A 13,032-nucleotide genomic window follows, 5' to 3' on the forward strand; every position below is an offset into this window, starting at 1 on the left:
GGGTTCAATTTTTAAAATTTACCATATAAAAACTAATATTCCGATTACCGAAAAGAGGTTAATAAATTTTATTTTATATAGGGTTTATAAAGTTATTTTTGCGATTATACAATTACAAAAGTAACATTTTTTTAAAGTTATTAACAAATAACTAAATTCGTATTAAGGTTTCTTAGGAAGAATCACCATTCGAATTTATTTGTCCTTCTTTTCCTCATCCTTCGACTTGTCATCCTTTGACTTATCATCCTTTGACCCTTCCCCCTTGGGCGGTTCCTCCTTCTTGGCCTCCTCCGGCTTGGCCTCCTTTTTCTCCTTTTCATCCTTCTTGGACTCACCCTCCTTTTCCTTTTCCTTCTCCTTGCCGCCCTCGGCCTTCGGTGGAGGAGGAGCATCGCCCGACATGGTGGCGGCCAGCTGGGTGGCCTTGGCCAGCACCTCCTCCGCATCGCCGACCATGTAGAAGGCGATCTCGGGAATATCATCGTACTCCCCATTTAGCAGCCTCTTAAAGCCCTCCACACACTTCTCCACCGGCACCAACTTGCCCGGATGACCGGTGAAGATCTCGGCCACTTGGAACGGCTGCGACAGGAAGCGCTGCATCTTGCGGGCCCGGGCCACCGTTAGCTTATCATCTTCGGACAGTTCATCCATGCCCAGAATGGCGATGATGTCCTGCAGCGACTTGTAGGCCTGCAAGGTCTTCTGAACCGCTCGCGCCACATTGTAGTGCTCCTCGCCCACCACATCCGGATCGAGGATGCGCGAGGAGGAGTCCAAGGGATCCACGGCCGGATAAATACCCAACTCGGCGATGGGACGTGAAAGTACAGTGGTCGCATCCAAGTGGGAAAAGGTGGCCGCCGGAGCCGGGTCACTGAGATCATCGGCGGGCACATAGACCGCCTGAACGGAGGTGATGGAACCATTGCGAGTGCTGGTGATCCGCTCCTGCATGGTGCCCATATCGGTGCCCAGAGTGGGCTGATAACCCACCGCCGAGGGAATGCGTCCCAGCAGGGCAGACACCTCCGATCCCGCCTGGGTGAAACGGAAGATGTTATCGATGAAGAGCAGCACATCCTGGCCATCCACATCGCGGAAATACTCGGCGATGGTCAGTCCGGTGAGGACCACGCGGGATCGAGCGCCCGGTGGCTCGTTCATCTGGCCAAAGACCAGCACCACCTTCGAGGAATCATCCTCCGTGGAAATCACCTTCGACTCGATCATTTCGTGGTACAAGTCATTCCCCTCGCGTGTCCGCTCTCCTGCGCCCACGAACACCGAGTAGCCGCCATGGGACTTGGCTATGTTGTTGATCAGCTCCATGATCAGCACCGTCTTGCCCACGCCGGCGCCTCCGAACAAACCAATCTTGCCGCCCTTCACGTAGGGAGCTAGAAGATCGATCACCTTGATCCCAGTCACGAGGATCTCGGGCTTCACGCTCAGATCGGTGAGCTCGGGTGCCTCGTTGTGGATAAAGGAGTAGTAATCGGACTTAATCTCCCCGCGATCGTCGATGGGATCGCCCACCACGTTGAGGATGCGCCCCAGGACCGACTTGCCCACCGCCACACGGATGGGATAGCCGGTGTCGATGACCGGTTGACCACGTCGGAGGCCTTCGGTGGAGTCCATGGCCACGCAGCGGACGATATTGTTGCCCAGGTGGTGGAAGACCTATGATAGTTGTATTTAAAGAATTTAAAATCTTAAAAGTTAGTTATAAAATTACATAAATAGTATAATTAACACATAAATTATGTAAATAAAAATTTTTTTTTCAATTTTCTGTTTAATTTTTAAAGAAGTCTTATTTAGGAAAAGATATTTCTTATAAAAAAAAACGATTAAAATTGTGACTTACCTCCAGCACCAGGTTGTCAATGGGAGCATCCTGAACCTTGAGGGCATTGAGCACCTCAGGGACCTCCTCCTCGAAGTACACATCGATGACGGGTCCGATGACAGCATGGATGACTCCCTTGCGACCCTTGCTCTCCAGAACTTTGCCTCCGCCGCCCGGCTTCTCATCCTCACATTCATCCTTCGCCTTAACCTCACACTCGTCCTTCTCCTTAACCTCACATTCGTCCTTCTTCGGCTCGCACTCATCGCTCGACTTGTCCTTATCATCCCAAAGCGACGAGGATGCGTGCAAGGAGCGGGCATGGATGGGAAGCTGGGCGAAATTACCCAGGTAGCTTCCGCCATGAACCCCGTTTGCCTGGCCAATCCTTAGACCAATCCTTGCACATGCTACTATGTTTTTTTTTTTTCAGATAAAGCTGAGCTGATATAATCGTCATATTCTTACCCGTGGCCACCTTAGTCAATGTTCCCAACATTTCTTATAAGTTCAGTTTTTCTTTTTGCTCCTTCGACGTCTTTGCTGCAAATAAATTTTGCTTATAATGACAACTTCCTTTGACAGATGCCAAGAAAGCCTACTAAAACCTATATTTCTTAAAATTTACCGTAGAGATTTTTATGGGTTTTGGGTTGTCACCTATTTTGGTGCAAGGTTATTAGTTTTCTAACACTTATAGTAGAGTTGCAATCTATTAAATAAAAAAAAAATAATTTGTTTAAGTGTTTTAACCAGATTTATATTACAATTCAGAATTTTCTTTCAAATTTCTATAATTTATGATCGAATGATAAAATATGATAAAAAAGAGTTTAATAAATTAATAAATATACATAAAAAGAACACTTTTTGTAAGGTTTCAATCTACTAAATTAAACAAATTAAATTTGTTTAAGTTTTTTATATTAAAATTCAGAATTTTCTTTCAAATGAATACCTAATTTTCATAATTTTTTTCTTATAATAAAAAAAGGGATAATGAATTAATAAATATACATAAAAACAACATAAGTAGTTTAAATGAATAACCGATCTCCTGAAAGTTTCAGTATTCCTAAGGGTTGAATCAGGTGTTACCTAGGTTACCGATAGCCAAGCGCTGGAACCAAAACAGTAATGCTCATTAGTTTATAGAAAATGGACGTACTATCGCATTACAGTTCCCCCGTAGTTGAATTTCCAGCCACTCAGCCCCTGGAAAAGCAATATGCCCTGGTGGATAACTGCACGGGCACGGATCCACCGCCGCCCAGCAAAGATGCCACCACGGGAACGCAGGAGCAGATGCATGTGGCCACCCAAACGGAGCAACGATTGGCTAGCAGCAAGGATGTGGAATACGACGAAAGGGCTTTGGCCAAGTTCCTGCGACAAGTTTGTCCAGTGATGGAGCGGGAGCTATTGAATCCCACTCCCCTGATGGAAGATCCAACAACGATGCAGTGCCGCTTGGAGGAGGAGCTGCAGGTGTACACCTACCAGAAGTTGTCGATGGGAGGTGTGGAAAACTCCCAGGGACTGGCCATCTGGCTGTGTGTGCACACGAATAATGCTCCTGTTTTGGTGGCCACCACGGTGGCTCCCCATGATGACTGGTGCGAGCATGTGGATCAGCAGCTTAAGCTGTTCGTTCCCCAGCGGATGTCCAATGGCAACCTGGTAATCTACGCCGAAGCCAAAGTTCTGCCCTTGAAATCATGCCTGCGAAGTCTGAGCACTAATCCATTCAACAAGACAATGTTTGCGGGTTCCACGATGGATGGAGAGCTCTTCATCTGGTTATATGAGCAGGCCAGAGGTGCCGCCGATTCCAGCGTGGATATCAAACAGCTCTATGGGGTATCTTCCACCCAGGGAGCAGCAGTTGCTCTCGACTGGCCGAGGGAACACCTCCTGCTAGCTTGCTATGCCAATGGCAGTGTAAGACAATGGGATCTGAGCAGGCAGATGACTCTGGATTGGGAGTGAGTACTACTGAACAGGGAAATAACGGAAAATAACACACACTGTAAAAAACTTGTGTTATTAACAAGTTAAATGTCAAAGTGTTAAGTTCAAAAGAAGTTATTGACTTGTGTGTAAAAAATTGTATCTTACATTTGTTAGAAACATGCTTTGAAATGGTTCAAACTAACATATAAGACTCGTTAATGTCAGTAATATGTAATTTTCATTTATGTAAAAAACATGTCGTGTTAGTAACACATTGTGTAAATAACACAAGTGAGCTGTGTGTGTTAACAATTATTTTTCACATTGTTAAAATATCTTAAAAATAATAATTACTTAAAAATATCAACTCAATGTGACTAGTGCGATAATTATAAGTGTGCACTTGTAGCGCTGGGATATTAAATAAATAAATTAAAATTAAATTTTAATCCTTTTATTTGACAAACATGTCAACAATTTTGCTCTCACTGTAAAATAGAATTTTTCATGTTTTTAGCACGTGTGTCAATTTCCGTACCCTGCTACTATAGTTATAATTCTGTTTTAAAAGTGCTAAAAAATCGTATAACATTTAATGAACTCCCTTAGATACTCCCTGCCCGCCTCGGTTACCTCAGAGCCCACAGCTATGGTGGCCCTAGGACTAGATGATTTCGTGCTGGGCACTAACGATGGTGGCGTCTACCGCTGCTGGAGCACTGGACGTCATGCTGCAGCCACCAAGCAGATCCAATTGCTGGCCCTACGGCGACATCGTTTCATGGTCTCCACGCTGCTCCGAACAGAGATGGGAGGCAACCAGTTCGTCCTCAGCTGCGATCTCAGTGGACAGGCTTTCTATCACGATATGCGACTTGTGGATGAGGTCAGCACATGATCAACATAATTGATTGACTTTTAAACATTTTGTTTCAAATACTAAACAGGATATGGCTCAGTTGATAGTCCAGATCCCATTGCCTTTTAAGAACGTCGTCGCTTGCAGTCGGGATGGTAATGTGATCTACTGCCCAGCCAATGATGGAGCACTTGAATACTACCGGGTGAGCGATGGAGCCCATGGCCATGTCAATGGAGGACTTCGAGGCAAAGGTAGCCTTATCCGAAGCAGCGACAATGGGTAAGCTAAATATAAATTACATATAAATCAAAATGATATCAGTAAATCGTACAAAAATTGCCTTACAGTCGCTGGTTAATTTCCGGCCTCTACGGTGATGAGTTTCAGATTTTCTACGTGGAGTATTAAGAGTCACATTCGATTTTGTTCTCAAATAATCGCTTGTATTTGCATGACTGCTTATATGAAAGGATTCATCATCTCTTAGAGTTGCTATTTACACGAGTTTATTTTAAAATTTCTCAGATCTCTAACAAATACCACATGTAAATATAGACTATATATTTTGTATAAACAATAGTTTCTCTGTGTATAATTTCGAACAAAATGCACAAAAAATGAAAGCCATTTCGAAAATATTGCGTAAAATAAGACTGTTTCTTCTCGAGGATCTCGTTAAAACGGCGCTGTCTTCAAACGATTCACAAAATAAAATTGTATCTATATTAACTACCGATCATTCCATAGTGTACACTCTTTATCAGGCTCGAGGGCTAGCGAAAAAACATATAAAAAATAATATGTGGTGTGTAGAAAAAGTGTGTTACAATGACATAATTACAGAATGGCAATAAATGTATATGCTTTATAACCATTTGCCTAGAGTAAAATAAATTATACAACTAACATTAACGAGATATATAAATATATAATAGAACTGCACACAATTTTGCTAAATCTCTCTTCCACGTTCGAACGTCCGATCCTAACTGTCCTAATCACGCGATTCCACTCTAATCCACTTCAGTCCAATTCGCATACACACGTTCAACTTTTCACTTAAGCTTAGATTGCAATCTGCTCCTTGCACATATCAAATATTGTTGTTTTCGCGATAGTTCACATAATAATAACTAGAAGCAGCGCTCGCCCAGCTTCTTCTGATTTGCCGATAAATTCAGTTGAAGAGCACCGTATTGGGGTCTTCATTATCCATCTGCTTAACGTGGCGCAGCACATCTTTCTTGGTTATGACTCCGAGTAGGCGACTGCAATTAATTTAGGATTATATCACTTGTTACTCATCATTACTGTCTCAAAAACCTACCCATTGTGTGTTACTAATGTCTGGCGAAGTCCCAGCTTGCGGAACATGTCCACCACCGTTTCCATGGGCGTTTGATCGGTCACCGTGATCGGCGCCATATCCAAAATCTTTTTCAGTTTAAGCGGCTGCGGGCCCAGATTCTGAATCGGCTGGGTCGAGGTAAATAATACTATGGAGCTGCTGCTGATTCCCTCAATCAGACGCTTGGCATTACCTTTAAAAATAGATGGTATTAGTGAAAAATGAGTGGAAAAATCAGAAATAACTCACCTATGGCCAAGTTAAGATCCCTGCGCAGCACAAAGCCCACCAAATATTGATTCTCCCGGGACACCACCACTGGATATCCATTGTGTTCAGTTTCTTTTAGCAGGTTCTCCACATCGTCCACCGTCATGGAGTCTTGGGTAATGACATTCAGAGTTTCATTGCGCCTGAAAAGGGGAGTTTTGATTAGCAAAAATCGGAAATATAAACATATTTTAGCACTCACTTTGGCTGCATTACATCCGCCGCCAGTGTTGTGTGCGCAAACTCCTCCTTGCTGTCTAGGAACGGATAACCATTCAGCGCTATGTGCGCATCGTAGATACCTTGCCGGCCAAGGGCATCGCCCACCCACTTGGAGGCCATGGCAGCTGCCATCAGCGGCACGATATACCTCACACCGCCGGTCAGCTCAAACATGATCACCACCAGAGAGACGGTCATGCGGGTGACGCCTCCCAGCACGGCTGCTGCTCCCACAACAGCATACAATCCAGGAGTAATAAGATTGCTATCCGCACATTCGCCGGTGAAGAACCAAATGTTGGGGTAGCTATAGGCAAACTGTTCTACGCCAATTCCAACAATTCGACCCATGATGGCGCCCAGCAGCAGGGACGGAATAAACAGACCAGCCGGCACTTTCATGCCAAACGTAAAGATGGTTAGGGCCAGTTTGAGTATAAAGGTGAGCATCAGCAGCCAAATGGAGCTGTAGACACCGGAACCTGGCTCCGTGACCTCAATGATGGTGTTGCCCGTCGTGATGTTCATGCGTTTGTAGTCGCTATAAAAATTATCCAAATTAGTAAAGATTTTTTCACATTAAAAATGTTATTTTAGATACAAACCACAAGGGATTGGTAACATCGCCGGGTGAGCACTTGCTGACCAACAGGAATATCAACTCGTTCATGTTCATGCGGGTAAAGGGGTTGGGGTAGCAAATGATGCCAGTGACCAGGGTGACAAAGAGCACTTCCATGACGGGATACTGGCCCAGCTTGCTGAACTTCCTGTAGCGGCACCACCACAAATTGGCCTTGATGAAGAAGGTTCCAATTACACCCTATAAATTAAATTATATTAATTAATTATATTAACAGTATTTTAAAATCTTATACAACTTACTCCCATAATTCCCAGGAATACGAAAGGAATGAGTTCAAAGAAGATCCAGGGCTTATTGTACTCCACGAAAAAGAGCACGGAATGCTCGTTGCCAAAGGGAGTCAGTGATCTCAGGACGAAAGCAGCGATCAACGCACAAAAGAAGGAGCGCCACAAAGTCTTCAAGGGGAAGTAGTAGGAGACTTCCTCCAGCGAGAACAGAACGCCACCGATCGGTGCACCGAAGGCCACGGAGACACCTGCTGCTGCCGCCGCCGAAAGTATCTCACGCTTCTTGGCCTCATTTCGACCGTATTTGGGGAATACGTGCGAGAATATGTTGCCGATACAGCTGGCAATGTGGACCATGGGTCCCTCCTTGCCCAAAGTGAGGCCAGCGGACACGGACAGCATCAAGCCCACCGATTTAATCAGCAGCGTCCATTTACCAAGATATCCGCGAATAATGAAGCCCGACAAGATGGTCTTTATCTCCGGAATACCCGATCCGCAGGCATATGGCGCAAACATGCGCACCAGCGAGGCGCTGAGCGAGGCAAATAGCAAAGCCCACAGCACATACCAGATGTAGGCGACGATATATGGTCCGGTGCCATTGCGATCCAGGCCAAAAATCTCAGGCCAGGTTTTCCACTGCAATAGAAAGCTGTTTTAGTGGCTTGTTTTGTAAGACTTATGTGTAGTACAAACTCACAGTTGAACAGTTGCCTTCCTCAAACACCGACTGCTTGGCCGGATAGCAGCATTGCTCCCGGTTAAACCAAAAGGCGGGCGGACAAATGCCATGCTTGAGATCCGACATCCAACTGGCTCCAATGTCCACCATGCCAGCCACACAGCCCGCGGCAATGCCGACGAGCAAAACGCATAGCCAGCCAGATCCGGCATCAATCGAGCCCTTAAAAAAATATATATATTTTATCAAGTAAGGTTTTCCATTTTAAGATAAATATATTTTACCTTTATTAAATCCCACAGCGAGTCCTGCCGCTTCTTGACTATGTAGCGATGTCGCATCCGATCGCGGGCAATGTCCCGCTGCCAATCGATGGTGTGGAAATCCTCGTACTGTCCAATGCCAGGAATATCATCTTGTACGTCCGAGGAACCATAGAAGGACAGTGCTCCTACAGCAATGAAAAAGAAAATCAGAATCATTTTTGTTGTCTAGATTGAGTGGCATTAAATGTTTTTAAATGACTAGTTTAATTTGAATGGTCTGAAGTCATAGTTCACAGAAAAAATTACAGTATAATTCTAAATATTTTACTTGTACTTCATTTTATATTTTAAAAAGAATTGATTTTTGGTACCTACTAATATGTTTTTTATATGATTGCGACATTGTAAACACAATCCCTTTTTTCGCTTCAATAAAGTTTGATATTTTATAGCGCTAACATCATAATTACCCAGCAGCGATTGCAATTATCATCACATATGTGAATTGGTATTTACCCAGCAAATAAAATGCATTCATTTGAATTCGAATGAATAATTCTCAATAGAAATGCCAGCTGGTTGTTTGGACAACCCAGTGATTATTTCGTTAAACTAGCATCACGTGTACACAACCATTGCGCTGTGTTGGTGTTTATTTATCATATATATATAGAAGAATTTAACTTGTATCCGAATTATGCCTGTATGCTAATGATCGTTGGAATTAATTGAATTGCCCAGAGAGCGAGTACAGCTGTGTGCCACGCCACCGAAAACTGGGAACCGGCGACGTCGCCTTGCTCATATGATCATGATCTTGATTAACACCACAGACAGTGGACGACGCTTTACGCAATGGATCTCTCTTTCTCTCTTTCGGAACTCACCGTCCATGGGATCGCCGAAGGCACTGTGAGTTGGCACATGCTGGTGGTGAAGCTGGTGCATTGTCCGCTGACTGTGATGATTGCCACCGCCGCCGAGGCCGCCACCGAAATCCCGTTCGGTGTCCGATTCGGTGGCCGTTTCCCGGTGATAGCCACTGCTGCTTCCTGCTCCTCCTCCGCCACCGATGCCGCCGCCCATGACGTCGCCCGGACTGGAGCGCGGTGTGATGTCGATCATGTCCTCGTCGTCGGTGCCCGGCGCCGTCAGGGAGGTGGTCAATTTGGAGTGCTGGGCCAGCGGGTGGTCGCGGAACGATCCGTCTAGGTCAGCGTCGCCGCCGGCTCCGTTTGTGTGGCCGTTCGACTGAAATAAAACAGCGAAAATAACGAAAAGCTATGAGGAATGGTTCGTGGATTTGGAGAGGTGGCCAAGCGCTTTGTTTACGCAGTGACTCTGATAAGATTAAGATCTCGGACAAAGTGAGATAGTTAAAATAATACAACCATCTGTACTTTGAGTTACATTTGGCAGCATTTCCGCCCCCTTTTGCCAGATGTTACTCGTAATCAGGGGTGTCGCACAAAACCCTTATCCGGGGTGCTTCAAAAATCCATTCCAAAATTATAAATTATTGTCTTTAAAGACTAAAACGGAAATACACTTAAATATTAAAAAAAAAAACAGCAGTTCCGGTGAAAAAAGAGATAAATAGCAAAAAATTATAGAAATGGGATTATAAAGAAACTGACTTCAAGCTTTATAGATATCTATTAAATTTACATAGAATTTCTTTAAAAAAAAAACATATTAAAACTTGAAATGATAATTTTGAAACAGATATTTTAAAAATCTCTAGAAAAGTTCATATGTGAAAAATATATATACAAATAAGGACTTTTATTTCTGCACCATTCTTATCCAATAATTAACCCGAATTTTATGTTTCTAACGGTTCATTTTGTGCTGCGTAGGTGATATGGGGGGAAATCCCCAATGGATTACAATATCAGGTACGGTGCGTACCTTTTTCATGACCGTTTGGTAGGCGGTTATGTAGCTGTTGCCCTCCGCGGCAGCCTCCCTGCTGCCCTTCAGCGGAAACTTTTCCATCGCTCAATCCTGCTCGATCCTATGTTTATTTTTCTCTAACTATCCAAAATTCTTGGGGTTCCTTTTTTGCGTTGCAGCGGAGTCAAGCGAAGCAGAGCAGCGGCAGCGCAGTTGCAGCGCAGCGAGCGCACGTCACTAAGTACAAACACACAAACAATTGTTCGTTGGGCGAATCACCAATCACTTTCTTTCCATTTCACTCGGCCCGCGGACGTAAACTCGATTTGATTGGCATCAATATGGCTTAAACAGGTGTTAAATCGATGATAGTGCACATTATATTGGTAAAGTGCTTAATTTTGTATGCTATGCGAATATTTTACTTTATTTGCAAAAATTCAGTATGACCATAGCGAGTCAGGTAGGAAAATACTGATTTAATAGCCGGATTCCGTTGCCACATTTTGCTGAATGAATATTAAGGGTATTCCCCAAACTGTTGATTTGATAAATCGTTGAGTTTCAGTCAGCTGTGTATCTATTGTTTCTTCCAAATGTATTTTTAGTTTTTTATTGAGTTAGTCATTTACACAATTATTTCGAAAAAGCAATTTTGGGATGTATACTGGGTGAAACAGTTCCGATCTGATATATCGAGAATGTCATATCAAATATATATCGTTAAGTTTGAAATATCGAAAAATTACGAATTTTACGTTATAATATTGACCAAAAAATATTCAAAAATGTTTTTATTATGTTTTTTAAATATAACATCGCAACTTTCAATTATCGATACAGTATCGATATATAAATGTTTTCGGCAATCGTAGAGGACGTCCGTTTGTTGTCCGTTATTTTTTGCTGACAATTTCGCAATAATATTATTATTCAACGAGTTGCGTTTGGATTCGGTAGAGAATTAGTCAAGAACGAATGTAATCTGTGGGAAAAGATTAAAATGTCAGAGATACAGTGGTTTGTGTCATGGCTGGCCCTGTGGTTCTAGTACTGGAGTTTATCCCTTTAAATTTTACCCACTGCATTATGTGCAAAGAGTCAGTTATTCAGACAAGAACTCTGGTTTCAAAATGCCGATTTTGAATGTTGTATTTATATATTTATATAGGTACTATTAAGTCAATAGTGTCATTTTGGTTTTTGTTGTTTTTTGAATTTTACCATTGACCTTTAATTCTTTTTTTATACCTTTGCTTCGGTGAAAATACAAATTTTGTGAATAAACAAATTAAACCGTTTCTAAAATTATCTCATTCGGCATGATGCAAGATAATAACTAGCAGATAAATAAATATTTATCGAATATTTAAGAAACTCTTAAGCACATTTTTTTCTTCCAGCTCAGTTGTTTTATATTCCAGTAACATAGTTCAATGATGATTGCATTTATTCAAGCCTGGTTTTGTTGGTGTTTGTTAAGGTGATAAGAATATTTTTGGCTTCTCTGTACAATGAGTTATTCATTCGAGCGTTTGCCTCAGGTACGATGAGGTCCATGGTTTTGATAGCTCTCGTGGCGTTGGTCCTTTGCGACGAAGGACTGGCCAGACTCTTGGATGAAAAATGTGAGAGTCAGGAGGAGTTTGGAGGCACCTCTGAACGACCACTCGGCACTTCTTGGATGGCAAGCGTGTACAACGAAACGGGACATCACTGCGGAGGATCATTAATAACCAAACGTGAGTTCTTGAACTTTTTACCTATAGGTAATTTATAAATTATATTTTTTAACATTAAATTTTCAACAGGTTTCGTTCTAACAGCTGCTCATTGTATAGAGGGACAGGATTTACTGTAAATATCACTGGGAGTTTGCTTTTATATCATTGTTATTTTGATATCTTGTCTTAGGTATGTGCACTTGGGAGAATACGACCGATCCTGCCCTCCATGGAAATGCATGGGGGAAGTGGACCCCTTTAATGTAAGCGTGGCCATAGTTCATGGTCATTTTTCTTTTGATCACGGGCAGTATGATATAGGACTGCTAAGACTGGAGAGAGAAGTTCAGTTCAATGGTAAGCTATTCTATTTGTTTCAATTTTTATGTAACAATTTCTCTTTTCCAGTGTTCATTCGACCAATTTGCATTATTTTAGATGACCCGGTAAATTCAGCGGCAGTCAACGAATACTGGGTCTACGGTTGGGGAATGCTTCGTGCTTTTGGGAAAAAAAGCAACATTCTGCAGGCCATAAAACTGTACCAGCGGGAATTGAAAGATTGCAGATATACCATAATGCCTTTAACTGATAGGCAGATCTGTGCCGGGGCTACCATAGGCGACACTTGTGGAGGTGACTCCGGTGGTCCTTTGGCAGCCTATTTTACCTACCAGGGAATAAAAAGATTCGTACAATTTGGGATAGTCAGTTACGGCAGAAATTTTTGCAATTCCAATGGTGTCTACACAAATGTGATGAGCTATCAAAAATGGATAGCTGATACTATAAGCCGTTATGAAGACAAAAACACATTGTTAAATATCAGATTTAACTAGAAATGATAAAGAATAACTAGATGTTCAAAGTCAATGCGTTTAAAATAAATGTAAAATGGTCAACAAAGTGTTTAAATTATAACATTTTTGAAAAATTTTAATGTAAAAGGGTGGTGAGGTAGATTTTCGCATGGTTTCTTAAAATTCACTAATTTACTTACAGCATTTTTGGGTCCAAAATTAAAAATTAATAAATAAAAAAAGTTTTGAATTTGAACATTAAATATTGTATA

General features: G+C 42.4%; 4 protein-coding genes across 5 annotated transcripts; 2 read left to right on the forward strand and 2 right to left on the reverse strand.

The window, feature by feature from the left end:
- Positions 1-60: 60 nt before the first annotated feature.
- ATPsynbetaL (ATP synthase, beta subunit-like) lies at positions 61-2,449 on the reverse strand. Of its 2 annotated transcripts, none has more exons than XM_070215230.1 (3): positions 2,327-2,449; positions 1,877-2,268; positions 61-1,689 (listed from the first exon to the last, which is right to left on the reverse strand). In XM_070215230.1, exons 1-3 carry the CDS (start codon positions 2,355-2,357, stop codon positions 196-198), a joined length of 1,917 nt encoding a protein of 638 aa, XP_070071331.1. In that variant the 5' UTR covers positions 2,358-2,449; the 3' UTR covers positions 61-195. The 2 variants fall into 2 exon arrangements, with proteins under 2 accessions (XP_070071331.1, XP_017015735.2); XM_017160246.3 differs by having other exon boundaries at positions 1,877-2,271; positions 2,327-2,446.
- Positions 2,450-2,985: 536 nt separating this feature from the next.
- On the forward strand, positions 2,986-5,161 carry LOC108070004 (uncharacterized). Its single transcript, XM_017160301.3, has 4 exons — positions 2,986-3,843; positions 4,421-4,697; positions 4,759-4,952; positions 5,021-5,161. The coding sequence occupies exons 1-4, from the start codon at positions 3,017-3,019 to the stop codon at positions 5,079-5,081; spliced, it is 1,359 nt and encodes a 452-aa protein (XP_017015790.2). The 5' UTR covers positions 2,986-3,016; the 3' UTR covers positions 5,082-5,161.
- On the reverse strand, positions 5,157-10,706 carry ClC-c (chloride channel protein 3). The gene is made up of 10 exons (XM_017160300.3): positions 10,252-10,706; positions 9,228-9,591; positions 8,359-8,525; positions 8,093-8,296; positions 7,399-8,031; positions 7,119-7,336; positions 6,494-7,054; positions 6,271-6,434; positions 6,001-6,214; positions 5,157-5,941 (listed from the first exon to the last, which is right to left on the reverse strand). The coding sequence occupies exons 1-10, from the start codon at positions 10,336-10,338 to the stop codon at positions 5,851-5,853; spliced, it is 2,703 nt and encodes a 900-aa protein (XP_017015789.2). The 5' UTR covers positions 10,339-10,706; the 3' UTR covers positions 5,157-5,850.
- Positions 10,707-11,780: 1,074 nt separating this feature from the next.
- LOC108069928 (serine protease grass-like) lies at positions 11,781-12,806 on the forward strand. The gene is made up of 4 exons (XM_044394447.2): positions 11,781-11,978; positions 12,048-12,093; positions 12,151-12,317; positions 12,369-12,806. Exons 1-4 carry the CDS (start codon positions 11,786-11,788, stop codon positions 12,797-12,799), a joined length of 837 nt encoding a protein of 278 aa, XP_044250382.2. The 5' UTR covers positions 11,781-11,785; the 3' UTR covers positions 12,800-12,806.
- Positions 12,807-13,032: the final 226 nt, after the last annotated feature.

This window comes from Drosophila takahashii, chromosome 3L (genome assembly GCF_030179915.1).
Source record: "Drosophila takahashii strain IR98-3 E-12201 chromosome 3L, DtakHiC1v2, whole genome shotgun sequence".
Taxonomy (NCBI): domain Eukaryota; kingdom Metazoa; phylum Arthropoda; class Insecta; order Diptera; family Drosophilidae; genus Drosophila; species Drosophila takahashii.

Coding starts and splice junctions, on each gene's coding strand:
- ATPsynbetaL (XM_017160246.3), bottom strand. CDS start 2,357: ATGTTGGGAACATTGACTAAGGTGGCCACGG. Junction 2,272..2,326: donor ATTGACTAAGGTGGCCACGG/GTAAGAATATGA, acceptor AAAAAAACATAG/TAGCATGTGCAAGGATTGGT. Junction 1,690..1,876: donor TTGACAACCTGGTGCTGGAG/GTAAGTCACAAT, acceptor CAACTATCATAG/GTCTTCCACCACCTGGGCAA.
- LOC108070004 (XM_017160301.3), top strand. CDS start 3,017: ATGGACGTACTATCGCATTACAGTTCCCCCGTAGTTGAATTTCCAGCC. Junction 3,844..4,420: donor CAGATGACTCTGGATTGGGA/GTGAGTACTACT, acceptor GAACTCCCTTAG/ATACTCCCTGCCCGCCTCGG. Junction 4,953..5,020: donor ATCCGAAGCAGCGACAATGG/GTAAGCTAAATA, acceptor ATTGCCTTACAG/TCGCTGGTTAATTTCCGGCC.
- ClC-c (XM_017160300.3), bottom strand. CDS start 10,338: ATGGAAAAGTTTCCGCTGAAGGGCAGCAGGGAGGCTGCCGCGGAGGGC. Junction 8,032..8,092: donor AGGAAGGCAACTGTTCAACT/GTGAGTTTGTAC, acceptor TTTCTATTGCAG/TGGAAAACCTGGCCTGAGAT. Junction 6,435..6,493: donor GCGGATGTAATGCAGCCAAA/GTGAGTGCTAAA, acceptor TCCCCTTTTCAG/GCGCAATGAAACTCTGAATG.
- LOC108069928 (XM_044394447.2), top strand. CDS start 11,786: ATGAGGTCCATGGTTTTGATAGCTCTCGTGGCGTTGGTCCTTTGCGAC. Junction 12,094..12,150: donor ATAGAGGGACAGGATTTACT/GTAAATATCACT, acceptor ATCTTGTCTTAG/GTATGTGCACTTGGGAGAAT. Junction 12,318..12,368: donor GAGAGAAGTTCAGTTCAATG/GTAAGCTATTCT, acceptor TCTCTTTTCCAG/TGTTCATTCGACCAATTTGC.